At 46.3% G+C, this 27,346-nt stretch overlaps 1 protein-coding gene across 6 annotated transcripts in view; it reads left to right on the forward strand.

Moving 5' to 3' along the window:
• The window catches only part of Ogdh (oxoglutarate dehydrogenase), a 76,735-nt gene extending 50,391 nt beyond the window's left edge, over positions 1–26,344 (forward strand). For all 6 annotated transcript variants that reach the window (XM_052734457.1, XM_052734461.1, XM_052734462.1 and 3 more), the window contains 18 exons: positions 4,599–4,753; positions 4,928–5,074; positions 5,582–5,672; positions 6,239–6,418; positions 11,529–11,657; positions 15,892–16,071; positions 16,723–16,875; positions 17,566–17,668; positions 17,918–18,046; positions 18,553–18,703; positions 18,987–19,114; positions 19,203–19,381; positions 19,939–20,010; positions 20,540–20,668; positions 21,524–21,596; positions 24,593–24,756; positions 24,968–25,122; positions 25,267–26,344. In XM_052734457.1, the coding sequence (XP_052590417.1) occupies positions 4,599–4,753; positions 4,928–5,074; positions 5,582–5,672; positions 6,239–6,418; positions 11,529–11,657; positions 15,892–16,071; positions 16,723–16,875; positions 17,566–17,668; positions 17,918–18,046; positions 18,553–18,703; positions 18,987–19,114; positions 19,203–19,381; positions 19,939–20,010; positions 20,540–20,668; positions 21,524–21,596; positions 24,593–24,756; positions 24,968–25,122; positions 25,267–25,387 (2,439 nt within the window). In that variant the 3' untranslated portion in view covers positions 25,388–26,344. The remainder of the gene's footprint in view (positions 1–4,598; positions 4,754–4,927; positions 5,075–5,581; positions 5,673–6,238; positions 6,419–11,528; positions 11,658–15,891; positions 16,072–16,722; positions 16,876–17,565; positions 17,669–17,917; positions 18,047–18,552; positions 18,704–18,986; positions 19,115–19,202; positions 19,382–19,938; positions 20,011–20,539; positions 20,669–21,523; positions 21,597–24,592; positions 24,757–24,967; positions 25,123–25,266) is intronic.
• Positions 26,345–27,346: the final 1,002 nt, after the last annotated feature.

Raw genomic sequence — 27,346 nt, forward strand, 5'->3', positions numbered from 1 at the left:
GAGACCTATTTTTCGATTAGTCATAAAGAAGGGAAAATTTGGTTTAAAAAAAAAGCTGGATGGTGGTGGTGGTGAGGCAGAGGCAGAGGCAGATGGATCTCTTTGAGTTCGAGGCCAGCCTGGTCTATAAAGCAAGTTCCAGGACAGCTAGAGCTGTTACCTGAAGAAACCCTGTGTCAAAAAAAAATCTGTTCGGAGATCCCTCTAGATTTTATTTCAGGTGCAGGTTGTCTCCCTGGAAGATTCCCTTGACCTGTGTACAGGCTGGAGCTGCAGAGTGCACTACACGGTGGCTGCTCCTGTTCAGCCCCCTCCCTCAATTTCATTTCTCCCATCCCTCTCTCTTATTTTTGTCTTCCTTTCTATACTTTGCCGGTATTTAGGGGACTCCTCTGTGTATGCTATAAACAGCCGCTGAGAACCTGGCTCTGCTGTCAGGCTGCCTGTGTGTCAGCCATCTCTCTTGGGCAAGTCCTTGCCTCTCTCTGTTTTGTATATAAGGGTAACTGGGGTGCCTGTTACAGAAGGAAGTATTTGCTGAGAGGCCCTGATCCCCTATTAGCTGTTGCTTTTACTTAGTGCTGCCCATGGTATTCAGAACCCATCAGTAGCATCAGGTCTTTTTCACAAACCCAGGCTGAAGCATAGTCGCCATCAGGGATCCCTGAGGGGCTCCTGCTGTGGTTGGACGTTAGAGTCGGCCTGGGTCACCTAAGTCAGAACCTTTCCCGACACCTTACACCTCGTGATTAGTGTTTGTCCCAGTGAGCCCATCTTTTACATGTTCCAAGTCCACACTTAGCACATGAATGGTAGAAAATATTTGTCAGATGGGACACTTCCTGTGTTTATTGGAAGCATCTCAGCCAGGAGCTGCCCTACTTCCTCATAGGCCCCTGGGAGAGCGAGGAGTGGAAACTGCTTATCACAGTATCAGGAAGGAATGGTTAAGAAGGAATGGTCAGCTTGAGGAAATGCTCAGGATTAATCCAATGTGAATGCACTCTGGGTCCCACCTGTGCATCCTTTTCACCACACTGGTTATGTTGCCTGATCCTGCCTTTTTCAGCATGGGAGCCACCTGTTAACTATTGAGCACTTGAAGCCAGGTGGGGGTGGCACACGCCTTCGATCCCAGCACCCAGGAAGCAGAGGCAGGTGGATCTGAATTTGAAACCAGCCTGGTCTACAGAACTATTGAACAGTTAAAATGGGCAAAATGCCTGAAAAGCTTTAACTTTGAAACGATATGTTTAATATATTGGGTCAAATAAAATAGGAAAATTCATCTCATCTATTTCTGCTAGGAAAATTTAACTTAACTAAAGTTTCCTAAACATGTATTTATTAACACACATACACATTACATATAAATGAAGCAAAACCACCAGTATAATAGTGAGGGGTTTATGTGCATATCTATATTCTAAGTTGGGATTGCTCTGAGGACAACAGTTATGGCTTAGACTTTCTGGGGTCTCATGTATTTCTGTGTTTTGTTTTGTTTTTCCCTTTTCCCCCCACTCAAGATAGGGTTTCTCTGTGTAGCCCTGGCTGTCCTGGAACTAGCTCTGTAGACCAGGCTGGCCTTGAACTCACAGAAATACACCTGCCTCTGCCTGCCAAGTGCTGGGATCAAAGGTGTGTGCCACCACCTCCTGGCTTAGCTTCTGGTTTGTTTGTGTGGTGGTGGTGGTGGTGGTGGTGGTGGTGGTGGTGGTGGTGGTCTCATGAGTTTCTACTGACTCTTGATGACATGGAAGTTTATCATCTAAACCAAACAGGTAATGCCCCGTATAAGCCATTCCTCCTCCGAGAGGCCTGTGTCCCAGTGCCTGAGCTTTTCTGTGTATCCCGGCCTTTGTCTCCCACTGATCCGGTGCTGTCAGAACAGCACCAGATGAAAGCCATTTATACCAAGAACCGGCTGCACTTCTAGGAGTCTTGGGGAGAACTCTGAGTATGCGCACCACCCCATACAAGCCAAATAATCTGTTCCCATTTCTCCCAGGCCCTTCAGCACCTTCCTTCCCGCCTCTGTGGGAATGGGAGAGTGGCTCATGTCTCTCCTGGTTTATCTCCCATACAGTTCTCAGTCCTGAGAAGCCCTGAGACTGGTGTGAAGGTGTGAACAGCCCAGAGCATACTCAAGGGCTGCCTCCCTGTTCTCTAGTTGATGCCAGCCATAGGTCACATGTCACAGTGACCATCTGGTAGCTCTTGAAAGAAATTAGCAGAGATACCACTTCTCAACCCCCTTAAACTAGTTTCATTAGAGCAGGAAGCTAAGAGATCCCGAAACTCACACAACTCCCCAGAACAAATTCAGTTCTCCTGAGAACTGAGCCAAGGGCAAAGGGAAGAAACTAAAACAAAACCATTGTCTGCTGTCCAGATCTGAACTGCATCTCTGAATTAATTGCTGAGGTAATTTAGGTGACAAATTTGGGAGAAATTTGATTGCTAGAGGCTTTAACTGAGTAGTTTCCTCTGTGTTTTTAGTTCAGTAATGGACATTCTGCCTGTTGGGCTCCAAGGCATAAAGGAGGGACCTAGACAGTGGACTCCTGTGCAGGCCTCAGTGCAAGCAGTGAGCAAGGGAAGGAAGTCTTCCCTAGCACCACCCGTCAGCAGACCACCCAGAATAATTAGTAGACAAGGAGCCGGTTGTTGGTTGTACTAGGAAGCCTCTCTGACGCTTGGTGCTGATAGCTTCTCTGGGGCTGAATTAGGCAGAAGCATACCTTGTTCTGCTGGCCACCAGATTCCTCACAGATCTGCAAAATGAGACATGACAATGGACTGGGGAAGTGGTGAAGTTATGGATAGGTTCATCTAATTTAGAAGTTCCAAGAGTTATCATCTTCAATGATAAAACCCAGCACTCCGGAGGCAGAAGCAGGAGGATCTCTGAGTTTGAGGCCAGCCTGGTCTACAGAGCAAGTGTCAAAACTACATAGTAAGACCCTGTATCAAAAAAAAAGAAAAGAAAAGAAAAGAAAAAAGAAAAAACATGGTGTGAATTAATCAAAACACCTTCAATTTCAAAGGTCTTCCCAGCAATATGATTTTTCTTTTGGCTAGAAAGGCTGTAGTATATTGTGGGCAACCTTACTTTATAAGTTCCATCAAAGCCTGCTTTGACCCCACTGTACAAAGAACAGGTACCTGATCACAAATCCAACAAGCTTGTCCCTGCCAATGCCAGCTGGGCTCATTGTCTAAACCAGAAGGAGGCACAGAAAGAAGTCACTAGGGCTCATCTCATGCCTCTGGCTATTTGAAGACAGCTGGGCACATGGGTCTCTAAAGTTGGCAGCACCAGATACCCTGTTGCCTTTGCTATCCAGTGCTGCTCCCTGGTTTACTTTACACCTGTGTTCTGGGCCTCCAGGACAGTGGTATAAATGGTAAAGACTCAGCAAGGACCATGAGTCTGTGTAAGAATGCGGGAGTTGGGGGTTGGAGAGCTGGCTCAGCGGTTAAGAGCACTGGCTGCACTTCCAGAGGACCCAGGTTCAATTCCCGGCACCCGCATGGCAGGTCACAACTATCTGGAACTTCAGTTCCAGGGGTTCTGACACCCTCACACAGACATGAATGTAGGCAAAAATACCAGTACATGTGAAATAAAATTAAATAAATTACTAAAAAAAAAAAAAAATACTGGAGTTGGGCATCCCTAAGGTGAATTTACAAGAACCCCTCCAGTTATAGGCTGTTTCTCTGCCCTTAATTTTCTTTCCCCAAGAGCCAGCGATCTTGCTGGTCTCCACCTTTGCAGGGCTGAAACACATTCCTTTCCTCGACTTGGTTCAAGGCTTGTCAGGTCTATTCAAGACTTAATCTTTTACCCAGTTTTGGTGACACACACCTTTAATTCAAGCATTTGGGAGGCAGAGGCAAGTGGATCTTGGACATCAAAGCCAAGTTGATCTATATCATGAGTTCCAAGACAGCCAGGGCTGTACAGAGACCTTGTCTCAAAAAAACAAAGTCCTGTCCTTTTTCCTATGCTGCCGTGGTCTCCAGTCCTTAAGTTTCCAAAGGAATCGGTCATTAGAAGGTTGAAGCTAAAAGTCTTAAGTCTGTAAGCAGCCACGAGCTCATTAGCTTTTCTTCTTGTGCATGGTGAGCACACTGGAAGGACAGCCTGCTTTTCTTAGAAAGGGGTTCAGTCCGAAAGCTGGCATGGTCTCTGCCACTTATCATGAAGATAGTGAACTGGTTGTTCATTAGCCTGCTTGGCCCCTTGCCCCTCAGGTTATCAGTGTACCATAACCAGATCCTAAGAAAGTGTTACATGGCTGTGTTAGAAGTCCCTCAGAAGCTAAGTGTGGCCTTTATAAGCTGGTAATCCTAACATTAGAGAGGCCAAGGCAGGAAGATGGCAAGACTGATACCTGCTTGATTTCTGCACTTTAGGCATATGGGAGAAGGAAGTTGGCTCCTCCCTGGCCTGGATAATAGGGCAGTTGGTGTCTTCTTCCAATGAGGCCTGGTTAAACGTAGCCTTGCCTGTATGGCTTATTGCTGGCATGCTGGAATGCAGTTCATGTTCACCAATGACTTTTGTGTTCCTGTACATATGTGGACAGATGGCCTACTGCCAGCACATTGGTGTGGAGTTCATGTTCATTAATGATTTGGAGCAATGCCAGTGGATCCGGCAGAAGTTTGAGACCCCTGGAATCATGCAGTTCACCAATGAAGAGAAGCGGACCCTGCTGGCCAGGCTTGTACGGTCCACCAGGTAAAGAGGTGTGATTTGGACCATGGATCCCCTTGTGGAGTGTGGGTAGCCTGTCCTCCAGGGTGGTAAGCAATAGAGTTGGCCTCTATTGTATCCCCTTGTCATTTGAAAATGCCTGACGTTGAGGCTGGCCCTATGGACATTGCTCTTCAAGGTGCTTGGTTCTCCATCCAGGTTTGAGGATTTCCTACAGCGGAAGTGGTCCTCTGAGAAGCGTTTTGGTCTGGAAGGCTGTGAGGTGCTGATCCCTGCCCTCAAGACAATCATTGACAAGTCAAGTGAAAATGGAGTGGACTATGTCATCATGGGAATGCCACACAGGTACTTGAGGCCTGTGAGGCCTTGGAGGCACAGTAGTGGGGCTCTGCTGCTCCCTCACAGTGGCAGCTAGAGATCTGGTGGTGCCTGAGTGTATGAAAATGTACTGCTTTCCAAGGTTCTTGCACTCCCACGTCAGGATGACTAAGAGTCAGTGTCAAAGCCAAATATGGTTAGACTTGTATTTCATTCTGTAGTGAGTTTCGTTAAAATTAAATCAGGTGGACATGGTAGTGCGTACCTATAATCGCAGTACTTGAGAGGCTGGTCCAGGCCTCTCCCAACCTCAGAGAGGTGCAGGGGTTGGGGCTGGTAGCATTTGTGTTTTCTGCCTTTCTCTTGTCCATGGGTCATGGCCCAGCATGCCTGATGGCCAGAGACTTGGTGTCCACATCAGCTTTGGATCATGACTCTTCTTGGGCTGCAAACCACGGCAATGCTGTGTCTTGTGTAAGGGGCAGGGCAGGGCAGCTTGGCCCTGGAGATTGCTCACTCTTCCCTGTTTCCCAGAGGACGACTGAACGTGCTTGCGAACGTTATCAGGAAGGAGCTGGAGCAGATATTCTGTCAGTTTGACTCAAAGCTGGAAGCAGCTGATGAGGTGAGGGTTTTGTTGTTGTTGTTGTTGCTGCTGTTTGGGGGTTTTTTGTTTTTGTTGTTTCCAGACAGGGTTTCTCTGTGTAGTTTTGGAGCCTGTCCTGGATCTTGCTCTGCAGACCAGGCTGGCCTCGAACTCACAGAGATCCACCTGGCTCTGCCTCCCGAGTGCTGGGATTAAAGGTGTGCGCCACCACCGCCCTGCTGAGGTGAGGTTCTGTGTGGAGATATATCCACTATGGTTGTCTCAGTCTTCTTGAGACCCCCTGGACCCACTGGTTTCTCAGAATGTCTTAACCAAAGCTTCACTCTTCCAGACCATTTACAGTTTGCCTTCCTTACTGGAATTTACCAACCTCTTCTACCTAGCAGCCTTATATTCCTCCTGCTGGGGGCAAGAATATATTCTTTCTGCCCAGGTGACCCTGCACTTGTGCCTGGGAGGGATAATGTTGGGTAAAGGTTCCCCATGCTCCTGCAGTCAGGCCCTAGGAGTCGAAATCCCATCTCTAAGGCTGCTGTTGAGAATAAATCTCGCCAACCACCATCACCTGCCATTTTTATCGTCAGGGTTCCGGGGACATGAAGTACCACCTGGGCATGTATCACCGAAGGATCAACCGTGTGACTGACAGAAACATCACTCTGTCCCTGGTGGCAAACCCTTCCCACCTAGAGGCTGCTGACCCTGTGGTGATGGGCAAGACCAAAGCTGAGCAGTTTTATTGTGGAGATACTGAAGGGAAAAAGGTGAGGCCCTGAGAGCTGTACTCACAAGTACAGTTCCTTCTGTCTCCTCTTCCACACAGTGCCTTGTGGATGTAATCACACTTCTTCCAAGTTGTAATCACCAGAACTGGGTAAGGTGTTATCTTGTGTCTTCACAATATTGATGGAGGAGCCAGTTTTTAGTTATGAACAGAAACAGACTGCAAGGAAAAGGTGTGGGACTCAGATGTCAGGAGAGAGTGTCACTGATCAGGCCAAAAGTGCATGACAGACAGCTCCCAACTGCCATGGCATTTTCTTTGTGTATCGAGAATGCTGAATATTGGTTGGCTGGCTTGTTCAAAAATAAAAACTCTTATCTGTCTGTAATCTTATCCTTATTTAACCTCAGGATATGATTCTGAGTTGTAGCAAATTTTATATTTATATAGCAAATTATTTAGTTCTTATTAAAAATGATGTTAAAAACTAAGAAACCAGGAAAAAATCATGTGTTCAATGTACATGGTATAATGTACATTGAGTGATACGTAGAAAAGACAGTGTCAGCCTGTTTTCAAGGATCTTTGCTTTGTTTGAAGAAAAAGAAGTAAACAAAAGAAAGGGGGGGAAATGTCAGAAGTCAGTGAACAGTGAGTGAAGCAGCTGCGGCATGAACCGTGAAGCACTTTAGAATGAGCACCCATAGACGTGGGCTCAGAGTTAGGTGAGACAGTCAGACGTGTCAGAGCTGACAGAGGACCTGAGCTCAATTCCCCACACTCACACCAGACCTTTCAAGGACTGCCTGTAACTCTAGCTTCAGGGAATCTGATGCCTTCTGGCCTCGGCGCACCCTGCACTCATGTCCATGCACACGCACATAATTAAAAACCAAAAAAAGTTAAAATATTAAATGAAAAAACAGTATGATTTAGGGAGGTAAACAGAAAAAATAGTGTGTGGAGATGGATGAAAAGTGGAGCGAGGGTTGGGACCATAGCATAAAGCCAGCCGCTCAGAGTGGCCTACAGAGGGGCACAATTTTGGTAGGGTCTGTAATACTTATTTTTTATTTATTTAAAGACAAAGTCTGACTATAGTCCAAGCTGGCCTCATCTAAGAGATTCTGTCTCAGCCATTCCTAAGTGTTAGGATTATATATTGCACTACCATACCTGGTTTTGCTTTTTAAAATACTATAAATCAGGGCTGGAGAGATGGCTCAGCAGTTAAGAGCACTTGTTGCTCTTGGAGATGTGGTATACAGAATACATGCAGGCAAAACACCTACATATAAGTTAAAAAAAACACAAATTATAATCCCAATATTAGACTTGGCGACTTAGAGGAAGGTGACAAAGCTGCCTAGAAGAGCTTTGAGAGGTGACAGCAATTTCTCATTGATGATACTGTTGCAGGCACATAGAGGATGCTTACTAGGTTCCAGGTTAGGGGTTGGGTAGTGCCATAGAAAACCTTTAAGTAGATATAGAACATCTACAGTGAGGCTTCACCTATGTTGGGAGACAAGTAGCCCCATGTCCACTTAGAACATTAGGGTTATGAGGGAGCTGGCCTAGATATTTGGTACTGGGTAGTAAAATGAAATTGTAAGTAGGTTTAGGTAGCTTCTGCATTTGAAAATGTGGACAAGGACTGGAGAGATGGCTCATCTCATCTCATCTGACTGGCTGCTCTTCCAGAGGACCTGAGTTCAATTCCCAGCAACCATATGGTGGCTCACAACCATCTGTAATGAGATCTGGCGCCGTCTTCTGGCATACAGGTGTACATGCAGACAGACACTATTCACAATAGATAAATAAATCTTAAAAAAAAAAAATCCACTCAGGCAGACCTTGTTTAGAATATTAGAAGTGTCATGAGAGGTGATAAAATAATGGGAAAGATAGCAGAGAAGGGTTCAAACATTTTTGGTCTTGTTTAGGATCTAAATGAAGGGAATTGGCTAGCTCCTGGTTAGGTGGGAAATCACACATTTTTTTTTAACTTACTTAATTTTATTTTTTTATTTTTTTTTTGGTTTTTCGAGAGACAGGGTTTCTCTGTGTAGCTTTGCGCCTTTCCTGGAACATACTTGGTAGTCCAGGCTGGCCTTGAACTCACAGAGATCTGCCTGGCTCTGCCTCCCGAGTGCTGGGATTAAAGGCATGCGCCACCACCGCCTGGCTACTTATTTTTACTTTATGTGCATTAGTGTTGTACCTGCATTGAGGGTGTTGAATCCTGGAATTACAGACAGTTGTGAGCTGCCATGTGGGAGCTGGGAATTGAACCTGGGTCCTCTGGAAGAGCAGTCAGTGCTCTTAACTGCTGAGCCATCTCTCCAGCACCACTCCTTGTATTTTAAGGAGTGGTCTTATCCACATGTACATCGTTGTTTCCTTACCCCACTGCAGATAACTGCCAGCCTGACTTCTGAGTTGCTTCTCCACCTTGCTCTAAGCCCTTGCATGACCTTAGCCCAACTAAGAGAAAGCTTAGTCAGTCTCTTGCTGTTCTTGCTACTTTTCTGACATTCCTTAGAAATGATTTGATTTCTGCTAAATCTAGAACTCAGTAAGATGGCAGGTTACATAACCTTAGTGCTCAGTAAAAACTGCATACTTTGTATACATTGGGCTGAGGTCATCCATAACCTTGTATATTGAGAAACTCACCTAATTTGACTTGGTGCTAGTGTGTGTAGCCTTTGAGAGTTTGTATTCCAGAAACATTTCCTCTGTGAAAGTTTAAATTATCGCTGTGGCGGTGTTTTAGTTACTTCTCTATGGCTGTGATAAGACACTATAACCAAAAGCAACTTGTGGGGGGTGGGGGGGGTGGCGGTGGCATTGTTACTTCAGCTTACAGTTCCATGTCACAGTCCATCATCGGAGGAGGAGGTCAGGACATGGACTGGAGGCAAGAACTGAAGCACATGCCATAGAGCAGTGCTACTTACTGACTTGTTCCTCATAGTTTTGTTCAGCCTGCCTTCCTACAGCACCCAGGACCATCAGCCCAAGGGTGGTGCTACCCACAGTGGATTGGGCCCTCCCACTTCAGTCATCAATCAGGAAAATGCCCCACAGGCTTGCCAACAGACCAGAAAATGGGGGCATTTTCTCAGTTGAGGTTCCCTCTTCCCAAATGACTCTAATTTGTGTCACTTGACAGAAAACTAGCCAGTCCAAGTGGCTCAACCAGTGCAAAGGGAAAAGTTGCTCCTGCCAGAGGTGTTACATCTCCAGACTCAAGGGATGCCCACATGTGCCTGGGATGATTTCAATAGCTGACCACCATTTCCCAGTGTAGTACCATAGGGAGTTAGCGTGAGGCCCTGTGTTTAGTCTGCAGCACTGTATAAAACTGAGCATGGTGACACCTTCCTGTAATACCAGCTCTCAGGAGGTAGAAGGAAGGACGAAGAGTTCAAAGGTCATCCTTGTCTGTGTAGCAACATTTAGGCCAGCCTTGGCTTATGAAATCCTGTCTTTTAAACACTGAGGTACCAAAAGAAGAAGGAATTCTGCCTCTAAATAGTTTGACTCAAACTGAAACCTCAATACCTCCCTAAATCATAGCTCACCCTGCCTCACAGTGCTTAAACATGCCAGCTTACTTCCTTAAAATCAGCTAGGCGGTCCTATACCAACCTCTACCTCACTGGCTCTGAGTTTTTGGTTGGTTGGTTTGTTGTTTTGAGAACCCTGAGTGATACAAGGGATTGGGAAGAGACATAGGCTATATAGCCAAGGAATGGGTCCTACTGGGGATGCTGAGCTAATAGGTAAACTCTGAGTAGCTGGAGGAGATGTTGATAGAAGTGATATATACAGATAGAGAAATAACCTGTGTGTGTGCACACCCATGTATTCACTAGATCTGTGCTTAGAGACTGGTGTTAGCTGTGAGTTCTAAGTTTCCATCCTTTACTGGAGGAATCGGGGCTGATAACACACAACACAATATGAGGCTGCAGTGCTGTAGTACCAGAAAATGAGGTACCCTGAAAGGCACAGCACATTGAAATAGCGTGAGCATCAGAATAACTGATGGTATCATGAATCTCTTATGTGCAATCTATAGGATAGGATAGGAATCATGAGCATATGATCATAAATTGGGGAGAAGGAAGAAGATGCCAATTAATAGATGTAGGAGTAACAAATCAGAGGTCATCATTATCCATTGCCCACTCAAGGAACGAGCTGAGGTGGGTCCAGAGGTTGCTGAGGCTGAGATGAAGGCTAAGAAGGAAGAAGATGAAGTTCTTCCCAATATCACTGTGTACTCATTGCCAAGAAATGAATTGAAGGGAAATTGGCAGACAGTGACCAGACCAAGTGACCAGGGCTAACCTATCTGGTATGTAGAAGCAGCCAGAGACATTACAACTGAGAAAACCCATTCCCTGGAGTGACTGGGGCTGGAGTTGCTTTCTTGGATGGGAGAGTTTGTAAGGTGTAAAAGGACATCCTGCAGGGTGCAGAAGGGATGACATATCAGGTATGTGGCTTTCTCTGTATTCAGGGCAGGTGCTAGCAGGTGGTGGCACATGTGGATGTGGTAGCAAGTCAGGTAGAAGGGAAGCCCTTCTAGAAGGGCTCTGTACTCTTTCTAGAAGCCTTCTGTAGTCCTGTTACTTTGTGAGTTGTGAATGACCTTAAAACATTACCCTTGAAAAAAATTAGGAGGGCTGGAGAGATGGCTCAGAGGATAAGAGCACTGACTGCTCTTCCAGAGGTCCTGAGTTCAATTCCCAGCACCCACATGGTGGCTCACAACCATCTGTAATAAGATCTGGTGCCCTCTTCTGGCCTGCAGTCATACATGCTGTATATATAATAAATAAATAAATCTTTTTAAAAAAAAGAAAAGAAAAGAAAAAAAATTAGGAGCTGCACAAGGTGACTCAGTGCATGAAGGAGCTTGCTTGATCCCCAGAATCGACATAAATGTGGAAAAAGAGAACCCAACTCCACAAGGTTGTCTTCTGACCTCCCACATGCACTGTGGCATGTGTACCTGTTCTCCATTTCATACACTCAAACACACATAATAAAAACAAGTTGCAGCTCATTTCATTCGCTTGTTTTGTGGACTTAACCATCAAGATGTGTTACATTTGGAGTCTCTTTTGCAGGTGATGTCTATCCTGCTGCATGGAGATGCTGCCTTTGCTGGCCAGGGCATCGTGTATGAGACCTTCCATCTCAGTGACTTGCCATCCTACACAACTCATGGCACTGTGCATGTGGTTGTCAACAACCAGGTAACCTCAGATGTCTGTCTAGTGCCTCCTTTGTGTCCTCCTGGTCATATAAAATCTTCACTGTTTCAGGATTATAACAGTGGTGGGGTTTTTGTTAAAAATTTGGATAACACATGGGGTTAGAGAGCTGGCTCAACGGTTAGGAGCATGGCTGTTCTTCCAGATGTCCTGAGTTCAATTCCCAGCACCTACATACCAGGTCACAACTGCCTATAACTGTAGCATAGGGATCTGATGCTATCTTCTGGTATGCATCCAAAACACACATACACATAAAATAAATAAATTTCTTTGCATAACACAGAAAACTACTTTTTACAGTGGAAAGATTTTAATTACGTTATTTAAGGGGAGGACATTATTGTTTTAGAGTATTTCTGTCGAGAGCCACAGTTATAGGTAATTGGTTTTCTCTTTAAGAAACTAGAGTCCTATATACACATCTTACTATCCTCTCTTATTTACTACATTATTTCCTAATGTCATTATGCAATCTTTAAAACAGCTTTAGCAGAAGTAGTCATTACAGATTTGTTTCATAAAATGGACTTCTAATCTTAGGTTTTCTTGTTTCTAGTACTACTTCAATTAATAATATTCTTCTAGTTCTCACAGTTCAGTTCTGCCCAGCGTTGACACATGTCATCTATTACCTATTATGTCCTTCCTTTGGGTCATCTCACCCATTATATGTAATTCTCCCTGACAAATACTCAGCTACTGATTAAGTATAAACACCATGTTGGGCATCAAACAGAGCAAGGACTACAGTGCTCTACTAACACAGAACTTACATTTCATTTTGTGGGGGGAGCAAAATGACAAGAAGGAAAGGGAGGCCAGAGGTTGATAGCAATTAATTCTCTGCTTGATGACTAAGGGGTGACTTAAAGGTCAAGTAGACAAATGGTGGGGGTGGGGCAGGCAGGAAGTTTTTATGTCTAAGGAAGTTTATCTATCACAGGTGTTTAATATGAGCCTGAGCTGCCGTCAACCAGTGCTCAGACAGTTCATAGCTCAGCCTGCAAAGCACTTGCCTGTGGACCCAAGTTCAGCCCCCAGCTCCCGTATAAAAAGCTGTGTAAGGGGCTGGAGAGGTAACTCAACAGTTGAGAGCACTGGCTGCTCTGCGAGAGGACCCAGGTTCAATTCCCAGGATCCAAATGGCAGCAGCTCACTACTGTCTGTAACTCCAGGTCCAGGAGATCCAAAGCTGCCTTTGGCCTTTGCAGGCACTCCATACACATGATGCATATACATAATGCAGGCAAAACACTAATACACATAAAAATAAATTAATTTTTTGAAGAGATGTACGTGATTGTATACACTTATAATCTCAGAAGTAGAATGGCAATAAGGATCTAATTGGTGAACTCAAGGTCAGTGGAGACCCTATCTCAAACCAAGTGGATGGCATTCCTGAATATAACACCTGAGGTTGTCCTCTGCCCACCACATGCATGCATTTACAAAGAAAGCCTCAGATGCATTGTGAGATTGTGGGAGGAACTAATGAGTGACCAAGTGATATCACACTCATGGCAAAGCTGCCATTGTCTGTTTGCATATGATCAGCAACATATCCGATTAGGCATCTCATATGCATTAACTCAGTCCATGAGGACAGAGATAAGCCTGCCTCTGCTTCCCAGTGCCTGGTTAAAGGCGTACACCATTACATCCAGCTGTGGTATTACATTTTCCAAAAAAGAACATTGAGAAGCAGGGATTGAGTAGCTTGCATGAGGTAAATGATAGTACTAGTATGTAACCTGCCTGCCCTTAGAGAATGGTGTTAAGAAGCCAAGAAATATCTTTTAAAATAAACAAAAAGCTCCACTAATGAACTTTTTCCCCTTTTTTATATTGTGGTAAAATACATAACAGGGGGCTGGAGAGATGGCTCAGCGGTTAAGAGCACTGGCTGTTCTTCCAGAGGTCCTGAGTTCAATTCCCAGCAACCACATGGTGGCTCACAACCATCTGTAATGGGATCTGGTGCCCTTTTCTGGCATGCAGGCAGAACATTGTATACATAATAAATAAACCTTTAAAAAAAAATACATAACAAGCTTATATTATGTAACCATTTCTTTTTTTTTTTTTAAGATTTATTTATTTATTATGTACTAGATCTCATTACAGATGGTTGTGGTTGCTGGGAATTGAACTCGGGACCTCTGGAAGAGCAGCTAGTGCTCTTAACCGCTGAGCCATCTCTCCAGCCCATGTAACCATTTCTAAGGAACCGTTCACTTGTGTTAAACACATCCATAATGTGCAATCACTATCTTTCATCTCTGTCAACAGAAGCTCCACACTAAATAACCACTGCCTGGGGCTGGAGAGGGGCTCAGTAGTTAAGACTGCTTGCTGCCTTTCCAGAGGACCTGAGTTAAATTTCCAGTATCCATGTTGGGCGGTTCATAATTGCCAAGCTTCAACCCTTTCTTCTGGTTTCTGTGGGCACCCTCACATATGTATCAGACACACACACACACACACACACACACACACACACACACACACACACACAGTAAAATAAATGTCAAACAAAAACAATTGCTGCCTATTCTTGGTTCCCTCTCCCCTGCTCCTGGTAACCACCACTTTACTTTCTGTCTCTTAATTTGTGATTACGCTGGATACCTTATTTAAGTGGCACCCTGTAGTATTTGTCTTCTTACGATAATACTCCTTCACTAACCTTAATGCCTTCAAGGTCCATCTATGTTGTGATGTGTCAGAATCTTTTTTTTAGGTCTGAATAACATTCCACTAGGAATACACCAAATTTTGTCGAGTTATCCATTGATAGAAACTTGAGTGGCCTCTCCGGGGTAAACTGTTGTAAATGATGCTGCTGTGAACGTGGGCGTACAGATATCCTTTAAGACCCTCCTTTTAGTTGTTCTGGCTGCATGCATACCCATGAGTGGAGTTGCTGGCTTTAGAAGAGTTCTATTGAAACTTTTGTTTGTTTTGTGAAGTTTTTTGTTTGTATGGTTGTTTGTTTTTTAGCTCTTACTCTGTAGCCCAAGCTATCCTAGTACTCTCAAGGTAGACCAGGCTAGCCTCATTTATAAAAATCCTTTCTGCCTCCTCAGTGCTAAGCAATTTCAGAGTTTTGTGTTTTCTCTGCACATAATGTCCATGGATTTCAGCTGTACCTAGCTGTACCACACCTTTAATCCCAGCCCTTGACAGGCAGAAACAAGTAGATCTGAGAGTTTGAGATTAGCTAGGTCTACATAATGAGTTGCAGGCCAGCCCAAGTTACATAGTCAGACCCTGCTTCAAAAAACAATTAAAAAAAAAAAGAAAGAAAAAAAAAGTAGTAGTAGTATTCATCAGGGGACTAGGGAAATACTTCAGTTGGTACTGTAGTTGCCACACCCGTTATGAGGACCTTCATGAGTTTAGTATTAGGGAGGCAGAGACAGGCAGATACTAGGAGCAATCTAGCTGGCCAGCCTCGCCAATTGGTGAGTTACAGGTTCAGTGAGACAAGAAGACAACTTACATTGATGTTTAGCCTCCACACACATATGCCACATCCACACAAAGACATTGGGGTGAGCAGGGAGATAATTTAAAAGCAATTTGGCCTCTCTAAAATGCATAGCTTGGCTAACATTTCTTTTCTTTTCTGTCTCAGTACTGGGCATCAACCCAGGGCTCTGTGAACACTAGGGAACTGTGCTACCACTAGCCTACTCTGCCTGTAGCAGGGGATTAGAACAGTTGTGCATTGGTGAAGCAAGAGCTTAAACTTCAATGTACTTATATGTATTTACATAAGTATGCCTGCAGAGAAAATGATCTGGAGAGAAAAACTTAAAAATGTTCCTGTCAGCCCAGCAGTGGTGGCACATGCCTTTGATCCCAGCGCTTGGGAGGCAGAGGCAGGCAGACTCTGAGTTTGAGGCCAGCCTGGTCTACAGAGCGAGTTTCAGGCCAGCCAGGACTACACAGAGAAACCCTGTCTTGAAGAAAAACAAAAACAAAAAACAGTTAATACTACACCCTATTCCCTATGTTAAACATACATGAATTTTGTTACCAGAGTAGGAAAACAAACAAAACTTAAGCAAAGAAGCCACTTAGGGCATACATTCTTAGTAGCTCAGCAGAACGTATAGGCTGTGCCCAACACTGCCTACCACTCCCTGTACCCTGTACTACCAGTTCCAGATTCCCTGATGCCTGATCATGTGTTCCATACTTACAGATTGGCTTCACCACAGACCCTCGAATGGCCCGCTCCTCCCCCTACCCCACTGACGTGGCCCGAGTGGTGAATGCCCCCATTTTTCATGTCAACTCGGATGACCCTGAAGCTGTCATGTATGTATGCAAGGTGGCAGCTGAGTGGAGAAGCACCTTCCACAAGGATGTTGTTGTTGATCTGGTAAGTGATGCCAGGGTAAGCTTGTCCAAGTAGCGTGTCTTGCCGATCCCCTTACTCTTGCTAAGTCACCTTGGAGCTTTGTAATGTCATACTTCAGGGAGGATCCTCTCGTTCTGGAGTATTCAGACATAGGCTCTCTACTCCTCAGTGGGAGCTATATGATCCATCTGGTCCTATCTAAGACTGCTTTACAAATAATTTGTGCCAAGCAGTGGTATCGCACGCCTTTAATCCCAGTACTCGGGAGGCAGAGGCAGGTGCATCTCTGAGTTCGAGGCCAGCCTGGTCTACAGCTAGAGTTCCAGGACAGCCAGGGCTACACAGAGAAACCCTGTCTCAAAAAAAAAAAAAAGAAAAAAAAGAAATGAAAATGAAAAAAGAAAGAATTTATATTCCCAAGTCACTCTCATTATGTCTCATCTCATCACACTGTAAAATAAAGAAAATCAAAATCTTAACTTTAGAGGAAGTGAATTGAGGCAAAGCAATATCAGCCATGTTGACATCACACAGATGAAAGGACAGATAAACACACACACACACACACACACACACACACACACACACACACACACACACACACACACAATGGTATTCTTTTCCACAGACCAACCACAATCTCTCATAGTCCTCTCTTGCTACTCTGACTAGGTATGTTATCGACGCAATGGCCACAATGAGATGGACGAGCCTATGTTTACACAACCACTCATGTACAAGCAGATCCGCAAGCAGAAGCCTGTACTGCAGAAGTATGCAGAGCTGCTGGTATCCCAGGGTGTCGTCAACCAGCCCGAATATGAGGTATGTCCTGGCAGGCCTTTGTGCTAGGGCAAACTAGAGTAGATCATCCTAGGCCAGTCTTCCTCTTAGGACCCGAGTGGAAGCATGGGAAGTCTTGACAGCTGTAGCATTTCAGCATTTCAACTTCTTTGAGGATCTGGGGCACCAAGATGCTTTTTAAAGGAGTAGATCTGTTGGAGGCGGAGAAGAGTGTTCTAGAGATGAGGTAGTGGCTACCCAGTAGTTCTTTCTGGTGACACAGGCTGTTTAGGTTGAGAGATGGATGAACAAGGGTCCATTCAGCTTAGTAAATATATCCTGTAAGATCTGTACCGAGCGTTGTGTCACAGTGGACAGTAGGAGCAGCAGTTCTAGACACACGGGATGGTGCGAGGGCCCAGAATGGACTGCTGCTGAAGGTACAGCTCTAAAGCCTAGTCTTTGACAAACATGTAAAACTGAGCCAGTTCTTAGGAAAAACGTTCAGTCTGGGGGCTAAACAGACTAAACAGAATCTCTAGCCACGTGACACAGGGGATGAGGAGCAGAAGTGACAGGCCTCTTTCAGATGTCAGAGGCTGTAATTCCGAGTGCACACGTGGGTAGTGGGTGTGCAGAAGTGCAGAGGGACGGGAAAGCCAGGGTGCAACAGGCCGGCACAATGCGGGTGTGCTGCGCTCAGTTAGCTGTGTGTGTCCACCCCTCTTTCAGGAGGAGATCTCCAAGTACGATAAGATCTGTGAGGAAGCCTTCACCAGATCCAAAGATGAGAAGATCCTGCACATCAAGCACTGGCTGGACTCCCCATGGCCTGGTAAGCAAGGGGTCGTCACCCCAGCTAGACTCCTTGTACATCGGGTGGAGTCCTGCTCTCCTCTTCTGTACCTGCCACACATAGTGAGTGTTCTTTTCAGCAAGGCCTCTGTGGTCCCCAAGGAGACCATCCAAAGCCGTATGGTACTGTGGTGAAGTTTCTAGAAAGGCAGAACTGTTACTCTGGTCTGTTCTGCAGATGTCCCTTCCAAAGCAGATGGCATGCTTCAGCATGTCTTTGTTCTCCTAGGCTTTTTCACCCTGGATGGACAGCCCAGGAGCATGTCCTGCCCCTCCACTGGCCTGGAGGAGGATGTCTTGGCCCACATTGGGAATGTCGCCAGCTCTGTACCTGTGGAGAACTTCACCATCCATGGAGGTAACCAGCCCTGCACTTGTGTGTGGAAACAGTGGTCTAGATCAGCACTTCTTGAAGACTCTGTCCCCAGCCATGCACTATACAAACGCCCCTAGAGCCCACTGGGTGTATTGGTAGACTCAGCTCCCACAACACTCAAGTTCCTTCCCTTGGAAAGAAGCAGAGAAGCAACTAAGAGGTCACCATTTTGCTGTCCTGACACTGGGTGACAGAGACTCTGCCTGTGTCATTGGAGCACAGAAAGTAAGGTGTCCACATGAGCTGAACCTCCAGTACTGGGAGTGCTCTCTCTGGCTCCTTTTCATTTATGTATTTATTTATTTCTTCTTTTCTTTTGGTTTTTCAAGACAGGGTTTCTCTGTGTAGTTTTGGAGCCTGTCCTGGAACTCACTCTGTAGACCAGGCTGGCCTCGAACCCACAGAGATCCGCCTGCCTCTGCCTCCTGAGTGTTGGGATTAAAGGTGTGCACCACCGCTGCCCAGCATCTCGCGCTCTTTCTCTGCAGGGCTGAGCCGGATCTTGAAGACTCGGAAGGAGCTAGTGACAAACCGGACTGTGGACTGGGCCCTGGCAGAATACATGGCATTCGGATCACTCCTGAAGGAAGGCATCCATGTTCGGCTAAGTGGCCAGGATGTGGAGCGGGGCACCTTCAGGTAACAAAAATATTTACCTTTCAGTTTGAAACAGAAGGGAAGTGCTTTGGTATCTATACTCCAGGGGAAATCATTTCCAGAAAAGTCACTGCATCCTCAGTGTCGGGGCTGCCCACCCTTTCCTGTTTTGTGTGGATGCTCCATTTATATGCTGGGAGGGCTCTACTCTGAAGCGTCTGGTAGGAAGACAGGTTGTCACAATGGGTCTACTAGAGCGTCAGGGTTCAAGTGGTTGGTTCAAATATCTGTGCTCCTGCGTATTAATCTTGTCATTCTTCCTCAGCCATCGCCACCATGTGCTCCATGATCAGAATGTAGACAAAAAAACCTGCATCCCCATGAACCACCTTTGGCCCAATCAGGCCCCCTACACCGTATGCAACAGCTCGCTGTCTGAGTACGGTGTCCTGGGTAAGGCCAACCCCAACCCCACCTTAGTGGTCTGCGTCCCCTGCCTGGTGTCCTCAACATGTCTTTCTTCCTTTTCTGTCCATGATAGGCTTTGAGCTGGGCTTTGCCATGGCTAGCCCTAATGCTCTGGTTCTCTGGGAGGCCCAGTTTGGTGATTTCAACAACATGGCACAGTGCATCATTGACCAGTTCATCTGCCCAGGACAGGCCAAGTGGGTGCGGCAGAATGGCATTGTGCTCCTGCTGCCTCATGGCATGGAAGGCATGGTGAGAGCTTCCCCTTGCCCACCAAGCTCAAGACCTGGGAAGGACCATCCAGGACCCCATCCCAAAGACAGGAGGGTTCTGTTGGTGCTTCCATTGGATGGGAAGACTAGCTAGCACTTTGAAAGGCAAGAGTGAGTGGCCCATCTGCATGTGCTCTGAATGGCCATCACTAGACAGATGGGCAGCAGATGGTGCTGATGCTACTCAATCTTTCAAGCACTCAATTCCCTCATCCCTGCTGTCCTGTGCTAGCGGGAGGGGGAAGACATCAGGAGAAAGAAACAGCAAGTCCGGGCTGGAGAGATGGCTCAGAGGTTAAGAGCACTGACTGCTCTTCCAGAGGTCCTGAGTTCAATTCCCAGCAACCACATGGTGGCTCACAATCATCTATAATGAGATCTGGTGCCCTCTTCCAGCCTGTAGGCATACATGCAGGCAGAACACTGTATACATAATAAATAAATAAATCTTTAAAAAAAAAAAAAAGAAAGAAACAGCAAGTCCAATAGATGTCAGCATGTGAGAACTTGCAAACTAACTTGTCTGTCTGGTTCCAGGGTCCGGAGCATTCCTCTGCCCGTCCAGAGCGGTTTCTGCAGATGTGCAATGATGACCCAGATGTCCTGCCTGTGAGTAGAGCAGACCCTGACACTCGGCTGCCTGGGGCATGTAGGAAAGAATTCCATTTGGATGTCCAGAGGGGTCAGATCTCAGCTGACTCTCCCTCTGGCTTAGGAATCAGAGTGGGTAGACCAATGTGGCCCCATGCCTTCTGATCTCCCTGAAATAGGCTACTTGATTTGTTTCCTGCTGTTACTGAAAGCCTAGAAACCTCAGCCTGACCTCTTAGTGATATTGCCATTGCTGTGGTTCAAATAAGACTTTAAGGCAATTTTAAAGAACTCAGAACTACTAGGAAGAGTAGACTAAATTGTAGCTAGCACCTGTGTCTCCTATATTCCATACATCCACTGCCAAGGAAGGGTTAAATGGGTTCAGACTTGGGAACCTGTGGAGCCTGCTCCTTACTGTCTTTAGTGAGTCCTTGAGTCTCCAGTGAGACATCCTGAGGCCCCTCTGCCCTGAGTTACCACCCTTCTCCCAGGCAGAATGCTCACAACTATTACTGGCCTCTGGCCATTTCCTTCCTTGCTACAGGACCTGCAGGAAAACAACTTTGACATCAATCAGTTATACGACTGCAACTGGATTGTTGTCAACTGTTCCACCCCTGGCAACTTCTTCCATGTACTTCGACGACAGATCCTGCTGCCCTTCCGGAAGCCGGTCAGTGCTGGGTTCTCCAGAATCACCAGGGTGCTGGCCTTCCTGTGTTAACACAAAGAAGGACTCCCCTAGTGTCTTTTTCTCTAGGTTGGGTGGATGATACCTAAAGGGGAATAAGGATGAGGTGTAGTCTCAGGAAGCCAGGTCCTGTTGTTATGAATGCCAGGGAACTGCACATTCTCACTCCCAGACTGAGTTCTGACATGCTTTTAGTACCACATGTAAGAGAGTCTAGCAAAATACAATCCTCAGCCCTGCAAGTAGAGTCATGGTATATTGAGAAATAAGACAGGTTGTCATGTAGGTAGGCTGAGCACTGGGACCAAGGAATTCCAGGAGCCCCATAAAGCAGCTTTTGAGCTGGATGTTGAAGTGTGAGTAGGAGTTGTGTGGAGAAGGCAAGTGGACAAAATGACCAGAAAGAGGGTGTCTGGGATAAGGATACAGAGAGGGCCCTGCTGCCCTGGGTACTGCAAAGGATGGATACAAAGCTAAGGCTTCCAGCTTTGTGCCCCTAGTAGCCTGCAGGCCCACAAGACAGAACAGCCCTGGTGCTCGACCTGGTGCTAGGGTGTCTTATCCTTAAGACTACCTGGGAGCTGCTCAACTCACCAAGGAGAGGCACCAGGTCAGGAAGCTGGCCCTGGAGAGTAAATACCTACCCAGGGGAGGTAAATAGCAGAGAAATTAATATCTTTCTTTTTCTTTCTGTATTTTGTGAGTCTTCCATTGAGATCTGGAAGACAGGCTGTCCTGGCTGTGTATCAAAGATCAAGGTTTAGATGACCTTTACCTTGTACCTTCATTCTAGAATCTTTAAAATATAGTCTACTGTGAGCATATTTTGCCTTTCAGTTAATCGTCTTCACTCCCAAATCCCTGCTGCGCCACCCTGAGGCACGAACTAGCTTTGATGAGATGCTTCCAGGTAGGTGTGGAGAACATAGGTGTTAGCTCTGGGGGCTCTTTGCTGTTCTGTAGGGCTACAGGACTTGTATTTACCCATCTCCTGAGGCTCTTTCTGGACTTTTAGTTATGAGATACAGACCTCTGACTGTGAGTGCCCCTGGGACCGCGTTAAAATAGCAGAGCATGGTGGCACATGTCTTTTATCTCAGCGCTCTGGAGGCAGAGGCAAGAGCATCTCTGAGTTCAGGGCCAGCATGCTCCACCGAGTTACATGGTCAGGCCCTGTCTAAAATAAAACAACAACAAAAAGAGATACCACTGTGCGTCTAGGATCACAAATAGATGCATGTGACAACTCACCACAGCTCAGGAGGACAAGTCTCAGAGTAAATTCTTCACAGTGAGGAGAAGATGGCGGAGGGAGGTAGCATGCCAGCTGCACTGCTGAGACAGGAGTCTGTGGCTTGAGATCTCTACCTGGAAAGTGAGAAGCAGGTGCTAATACAGCCTGTAGCCACCCAGATGTTCCTGGGGCTCATGAGGCCAAGAAGACTGCTTCCTCTGAACCACCAAGCCCTGTCGATTTCTGTACAGCAAACAAGACGTTCTATCTTTTGTGTGTGGTGGCATTTACATAACGTGGAATCTGCTATCTTAACCATTTTTAAGTGTTCGGTGTCACAGAGGAACATTCTTGCTGTTGTACAGCCATCACACCATCTATTTCTAGAGCTTACATCAGGGAAAACTGAGACCTTATACCCCTAAGTACTCCCCACACTTCCCTGCTCTTTCTCTGACAACCACATTCTATTTTTTAACTAGAATCAAACCGTAAAGCTGAGCAGCCTTCTCCAAAATGCTTAGGACCAGAGATGTTTTGGATTTGGTATTTTTCCTGGTTTTGAAATATGTGTATAGACCCAAATCTAAATGTAGAGTGCACTTAATGTGTATCTTGTACACATGTAATGAAAATCACTATTCCCAGTGTACCTGTGCTGTAGTTATAACCCATCACATGGCAGATGAATAATCTACTTGAGATGTCATGTTGGTATTCAGAGAGTTTTCAGATTTTGAATTTAAAGAATAGGAGTGCTCAGTCTATATTGATCTTTTTATAACTGACTTATTTCAGTTAGTATAATGTCCTCAGGGTTCATCCCATGGTATAGTATAGCCATCATTTCCTATCTTGTTAAGGTGGAGGAGTGTTCCATTCTACACACTTGATCTTACCCAAAAGACTGAGAAGTGATCTATTTTATGGATCTGCTGCATTTGTTTTATCCACCTGTGCTTGGTGGGTACTTGGGGTGCTTCTCTGTTTTAGCTCTTGTAAGTAACACTGTTTTGAACATGGGTATACAAATAGTCCTTCAAGATCCTGACTTCATTCCTTTGCATATGGATTTCCAGCTTTACAGCACCATTTGTGAAGACTATTCTTCACCATGGTATGGGTATGGCCTTGACACCTGTGTTGAAAATTAATCTGGCCATGTGTGTACTCTATTCTGTGTCCTGTTCCACTGGTCTGTGTGTCTGTCTTTATGCCAGTGCCACCCTATTTTTGTTTTTCGAGACAAGGTTTCTCTGTGTAGTTTTGACTGTCCTAGAACTCACTCTGTAGACCAGGCTGGCCTTGAACTCACAGAGATCCATCTGATTCTGCCTCCCAAGTGCTGGGACTAAAGGCCCTGCCAGTGCCACACTGTTTACTGTAGCTTTTATAGTTCATTTTGAAAGTTTTCCTCTGAGCTTTGTTTTGTCTTAAATTTTTATTTGGTTATTCATTGTCCCTTGAGTTTTTTTGGGTTTTGGGGTGTTTTTTGTTTGTTTGTTTTGTTTTTTTGGGTTTTTTGTTTGTTTTTGTTTTTGTTTTTTGGTTTTTTGGTTTTTTGGTTTTTTTTTTTTTTTTGAGACAGGGTTTCTCTATGTAGCTTTGCGCCTTTCCTGGAACTCACTCTGTAGCCCAGGTTGGCCTTGAACTCACAGAGATCTGCCTGCCTCTGCCTCCCAAGTGCTGGGATTAAAGGCGTGTGTCACCACCGCCCGGCCCCTTGAGTTCTTGTATGAATTTTAGAAAGCAGTCCTCTCTTCTACAAAAGTCGTCATTGGGATTTTATTTTACTTAAATATTTGTGTTTGTGCTGTGATGGGGAGTTTGTGTAGTATGTATAGAAGTGAGAGGACTGCTTCCAGAAGTTGGTACTTCCACTTTTATGAGGGCTCCCGGGACTGAACTCACATCAGGTTTGCATGATAAGTCTCCCTCACTTCCCACTTCCCATTTGCTGCCAGTACATCTTCTCTCTTGCCCAGCTGTTGTGTTTAGGACTCGAGTAGCCTGTTGAGTAGGAGTAGCAAGAGTGGGCCTGCTAGCTTTGTTCTTGACCTCAGAGAAACAGTTTCCAGTCTTTCACCATTGAATATGATTTATGCCTCCCAAGTACTGGGATTAAAGGTGTGTGACACCAGCACCCGGCCTGCATATGATTTTTCCATGGACTTTTCATCTGTACTCTGTCATTTCCCGGTTGAATGTTTAATCATGAAAACAGTCTCAAGTCTCCCCTTGTTTTGTGAGCACCAGTTCCTGCAGCAGTTGTTTGGCTATGCCCTCTTGGGTGTTTTAACTTTTTTTCATTTGTAAATTATTACGGTATAAGTAGCCATCAGATGGTTGGTTTTTTTGAGACAGAGTCTCTCTTATGTAGCGCTGGCTCTCCTGGAACTCACTATGTAGGACAGGATAGTCTTAAACTTAGAGAAATCCACTTGCCTTTGTCTCCTGAGTGCTAGGGTTAAAGATGTACATCCCCAAGCCCGTTTCTGCAACCTTCTTAGTCTGAGCAAATGCACAGGTATCAGAAGCTTATGAGGTAGAAGTATCTCTTAACCCTCAGAAACCATAGATCCCGCCCTGTGTGACAGCCCTCAGCTCATGCACAGCAGCTGTGGAATAGGCTTGGAGAAAGAACCAGCCTAGCTGTGGAAATTTTCTTTCAGGAACCCACTTCCACCGTGTGATCCCAGAAGATGGCCCTGCAGCTCAGGACCCAAACAATGTCAAAAGACTACTCTTCTGCACTGGCAAGGTGTACTATGACCTCACCCGAGAGCGCAAAGCCAGGGGCATGACAGAGCAGGTGGCTATTACAAGGATTGAGCAGGTGAGAGCTTGTGGTATAGCAGCTAGGTGTCAGGGTCCCACCTATGGGGTATTTGGATTATGGTGCTTTGGCATAAAATCATTCACTGAGGTTTCTAACCTTTCCTACCTGCAATAACTGAGACTTTCCCTTCTGGAATTCCAGCCTCCCTTTGCTTAACCCTCCCCACCCTCTGAATTCAACCCTTGACTTCAACCCTGCTCTCTCCTAGCTATCACCATTCCCCTTCGACCTCCTGCTGAAGGAGGCACAGAAGTATCCCAATGCTGAGCTGGCCTGGTGCCAGGAAGAGCACAAGAACCAAGGCTACTATGACTATGTCAAGCCGAGACTCCGGACCACCATTGACCGTGCCAAGCCTGTCTGGTAAGGCCCAAGTCCCTGGTGGGGAGGCCTGCAGAACCTTCCCGCAGGTTGGTGGGCAGTTAACCTGGAAGCAAGCTAGAGAAGACCAGGCAGGGCCTGCCTCTGACTGTTGTCCTCATTGCTCCCTCTCTCTGTGTCTCTCAGGTATGCTGGCCGAGACCCAGCAGCTGCTCCAGCCACTGGCAACAAGAAAACCCACCTGACAGAGCTGCAGCGCTTCCTGGACACAGCCTTTGACCTGGACGCCTTCAAGAAATTCTCTTAGATGCTCCTGGAGTTGATCAGGCCATGGCCCCCATGTCCATGATGCTCTCTGCTTCTCAACTAAAGCATAGTGCCTCAGCACTGCCCACACTTCTGCCCTTGCTGTACCACATCCCTTCCCGTTCTCATAGGAATCAGGCTGTTCTACTCCAGTGCTCAGCTGCTCCCTAGGCCAGATACTGCGTGGCCTGTGCTGACCCCCTCTCAGGCTGCACACCTTCCATGGAGGCCATAAGGAGCAGGGTAAAGAAAGGTCCCCTCAAGGTGTCCTAGGGAAGGCAGCTCTGGCCCTGCCCATCCTCACTATGTAATCCTCTGGGGTTGGAACAGAAATCCTGTGGTTTCCCAGGGTCCTAGTAGTCAGTCCTTGACACCCAGCAAGCCACAGACTCAAGACCAGGGGTAGCTTTGTCTTGCTAGGGCCAAACTGAGAAGTCATGGAGGAACTATAGCTAGCAGGTTCTTGCTGGTGGGTGAGTGGAGAATGGAACAGAGCAGTTAAAAAGGCCTTGGCAACAAAGTTAGGTCCAGTTCTGCCACCCTTCTTGGGTTTTGGACTGTGTGTGGGAATTTGCCCTGGCTACCATGCCTGGAGTGATTGGCTCTGAGTAGAGTCCAGAAGCTCCCTTGGTTTCCAACCCCAGACACTGGCTGCCTCTTGGTCCTGCTGACTCTTCCCTCCTCCCTAATCCCCCAGCCACTTAATTTTCTTTCTGTTCCCTTGAACACATGGAAGCAGTTGATAAATCCTTTCCTTCACTGTGCCAAGGCAGGTCAAAACAGGAGATGAGTGAGTAAGGGCAAGGTGACCCAAGGAGCCAGCTGTCCTTCCTCCCTCTTTTGACCTTGAAGGGGACAGATCTGATTTATTTATTTTCGTTAAAAAAAAGAAATGATAAAAAGGACAACCAACTTTGCATTGCCTCGGCTTGACCCATAAACTAAGTTATCATGGCCAGCCTGTCTGTTGTCATCTGTGTGTTCCATCTCCTCGCTAGCCATCCCTTTCTACCTGCTTGGGAACAGTCTTCCCATTGGGGAGGGGTTGCCAGCTGCCTCTTGCCTACTGGATGTGTGCCCACAGCCCTCTGCACCCACCCGTGGGCGGCAGGAGTCATTGTAAGTAGGTGAGGGATACAAACTGGTTAGCTGCTCTGCCTGGATGGTACCTTGCACTCTGGACTGAGCTTTTATATCTGAGTCAGCATTCCTGGTGAGCTCATCCTAATGGCTGTCTTTCAGCCTGCAAATTTAAAGCCTTGGCAGCTCATCCAACCTGGATATGAGACCTTGCACCAACAAAGGGCCTTAGCCCCAGACCCCTCACCCTGCTTTCTAGGCAGCACCAGCCCAAGCCTGGGCCTTCGGTACCTTCAGCATGTCGTTTCTCCTGCCACCCCTATGTAGCTTGGGTTGAGGCACTTCTAATAAGTACATCAGTGCCCAGGAGAATGTCCTGGGATGGGAACAACGGCCCTTACTCTCAGAGGTGTGAAGGACAGAACACTGTTTGCATCTGGCTGTGGTCAGCACCTGTTTGTTTTTTTAGAATCAAATTGGCTTTTATTATTCACACACGTCATAGGAAAGGGGATTTAGTAAACAGGGCAGAGCTGTATGAAAAATAACTGGGTTGGTCTGCACCACCCAGGAGCAGCACCGTCCTCCCAGCCCTGGCACACTCAGAGCAGCCTGTTGGACAGCAGGAGGTGCACTTGCAGTCTTTGCGGCTGCAGGAGCTGCTGGGGGAGCAGGAGCAGTGGGATCCATTCTGAGATCTGCTGGAGCTGGAGAAGCAGAGCAAGTGATGGGGTAGTCAGGCTGCTGGAAGTTGTGGTCGGTCAGCGCATGCTTGTCCTTGCCCAGTTTCCCCAGAGGTGGGTAGCTTAGAGCTGTGTGGAAGCTGCCTTGGGCCTGCCCCATGCCAGAGAGTGTGTGCCATGATTCACTGCTGACCTCT

Source organism: Peromyscus californicus, unplaced genomic scaffold (assembly GCF_007827085.1).
Source record: "Peromyscus californicus insignis strain IS unplaced genomic scaffold, ASM782708v3 Scaffold_13__1_contigs__length_99412109, whole genome shotgun sequence".
Taxonomy (NCBI): domain Eukaryota; kingdom Metazoa; phylum Chordata; class Mammalia; order Rodentia; family Cricetidae; genus Peromyscus; species Peromyscus californicus.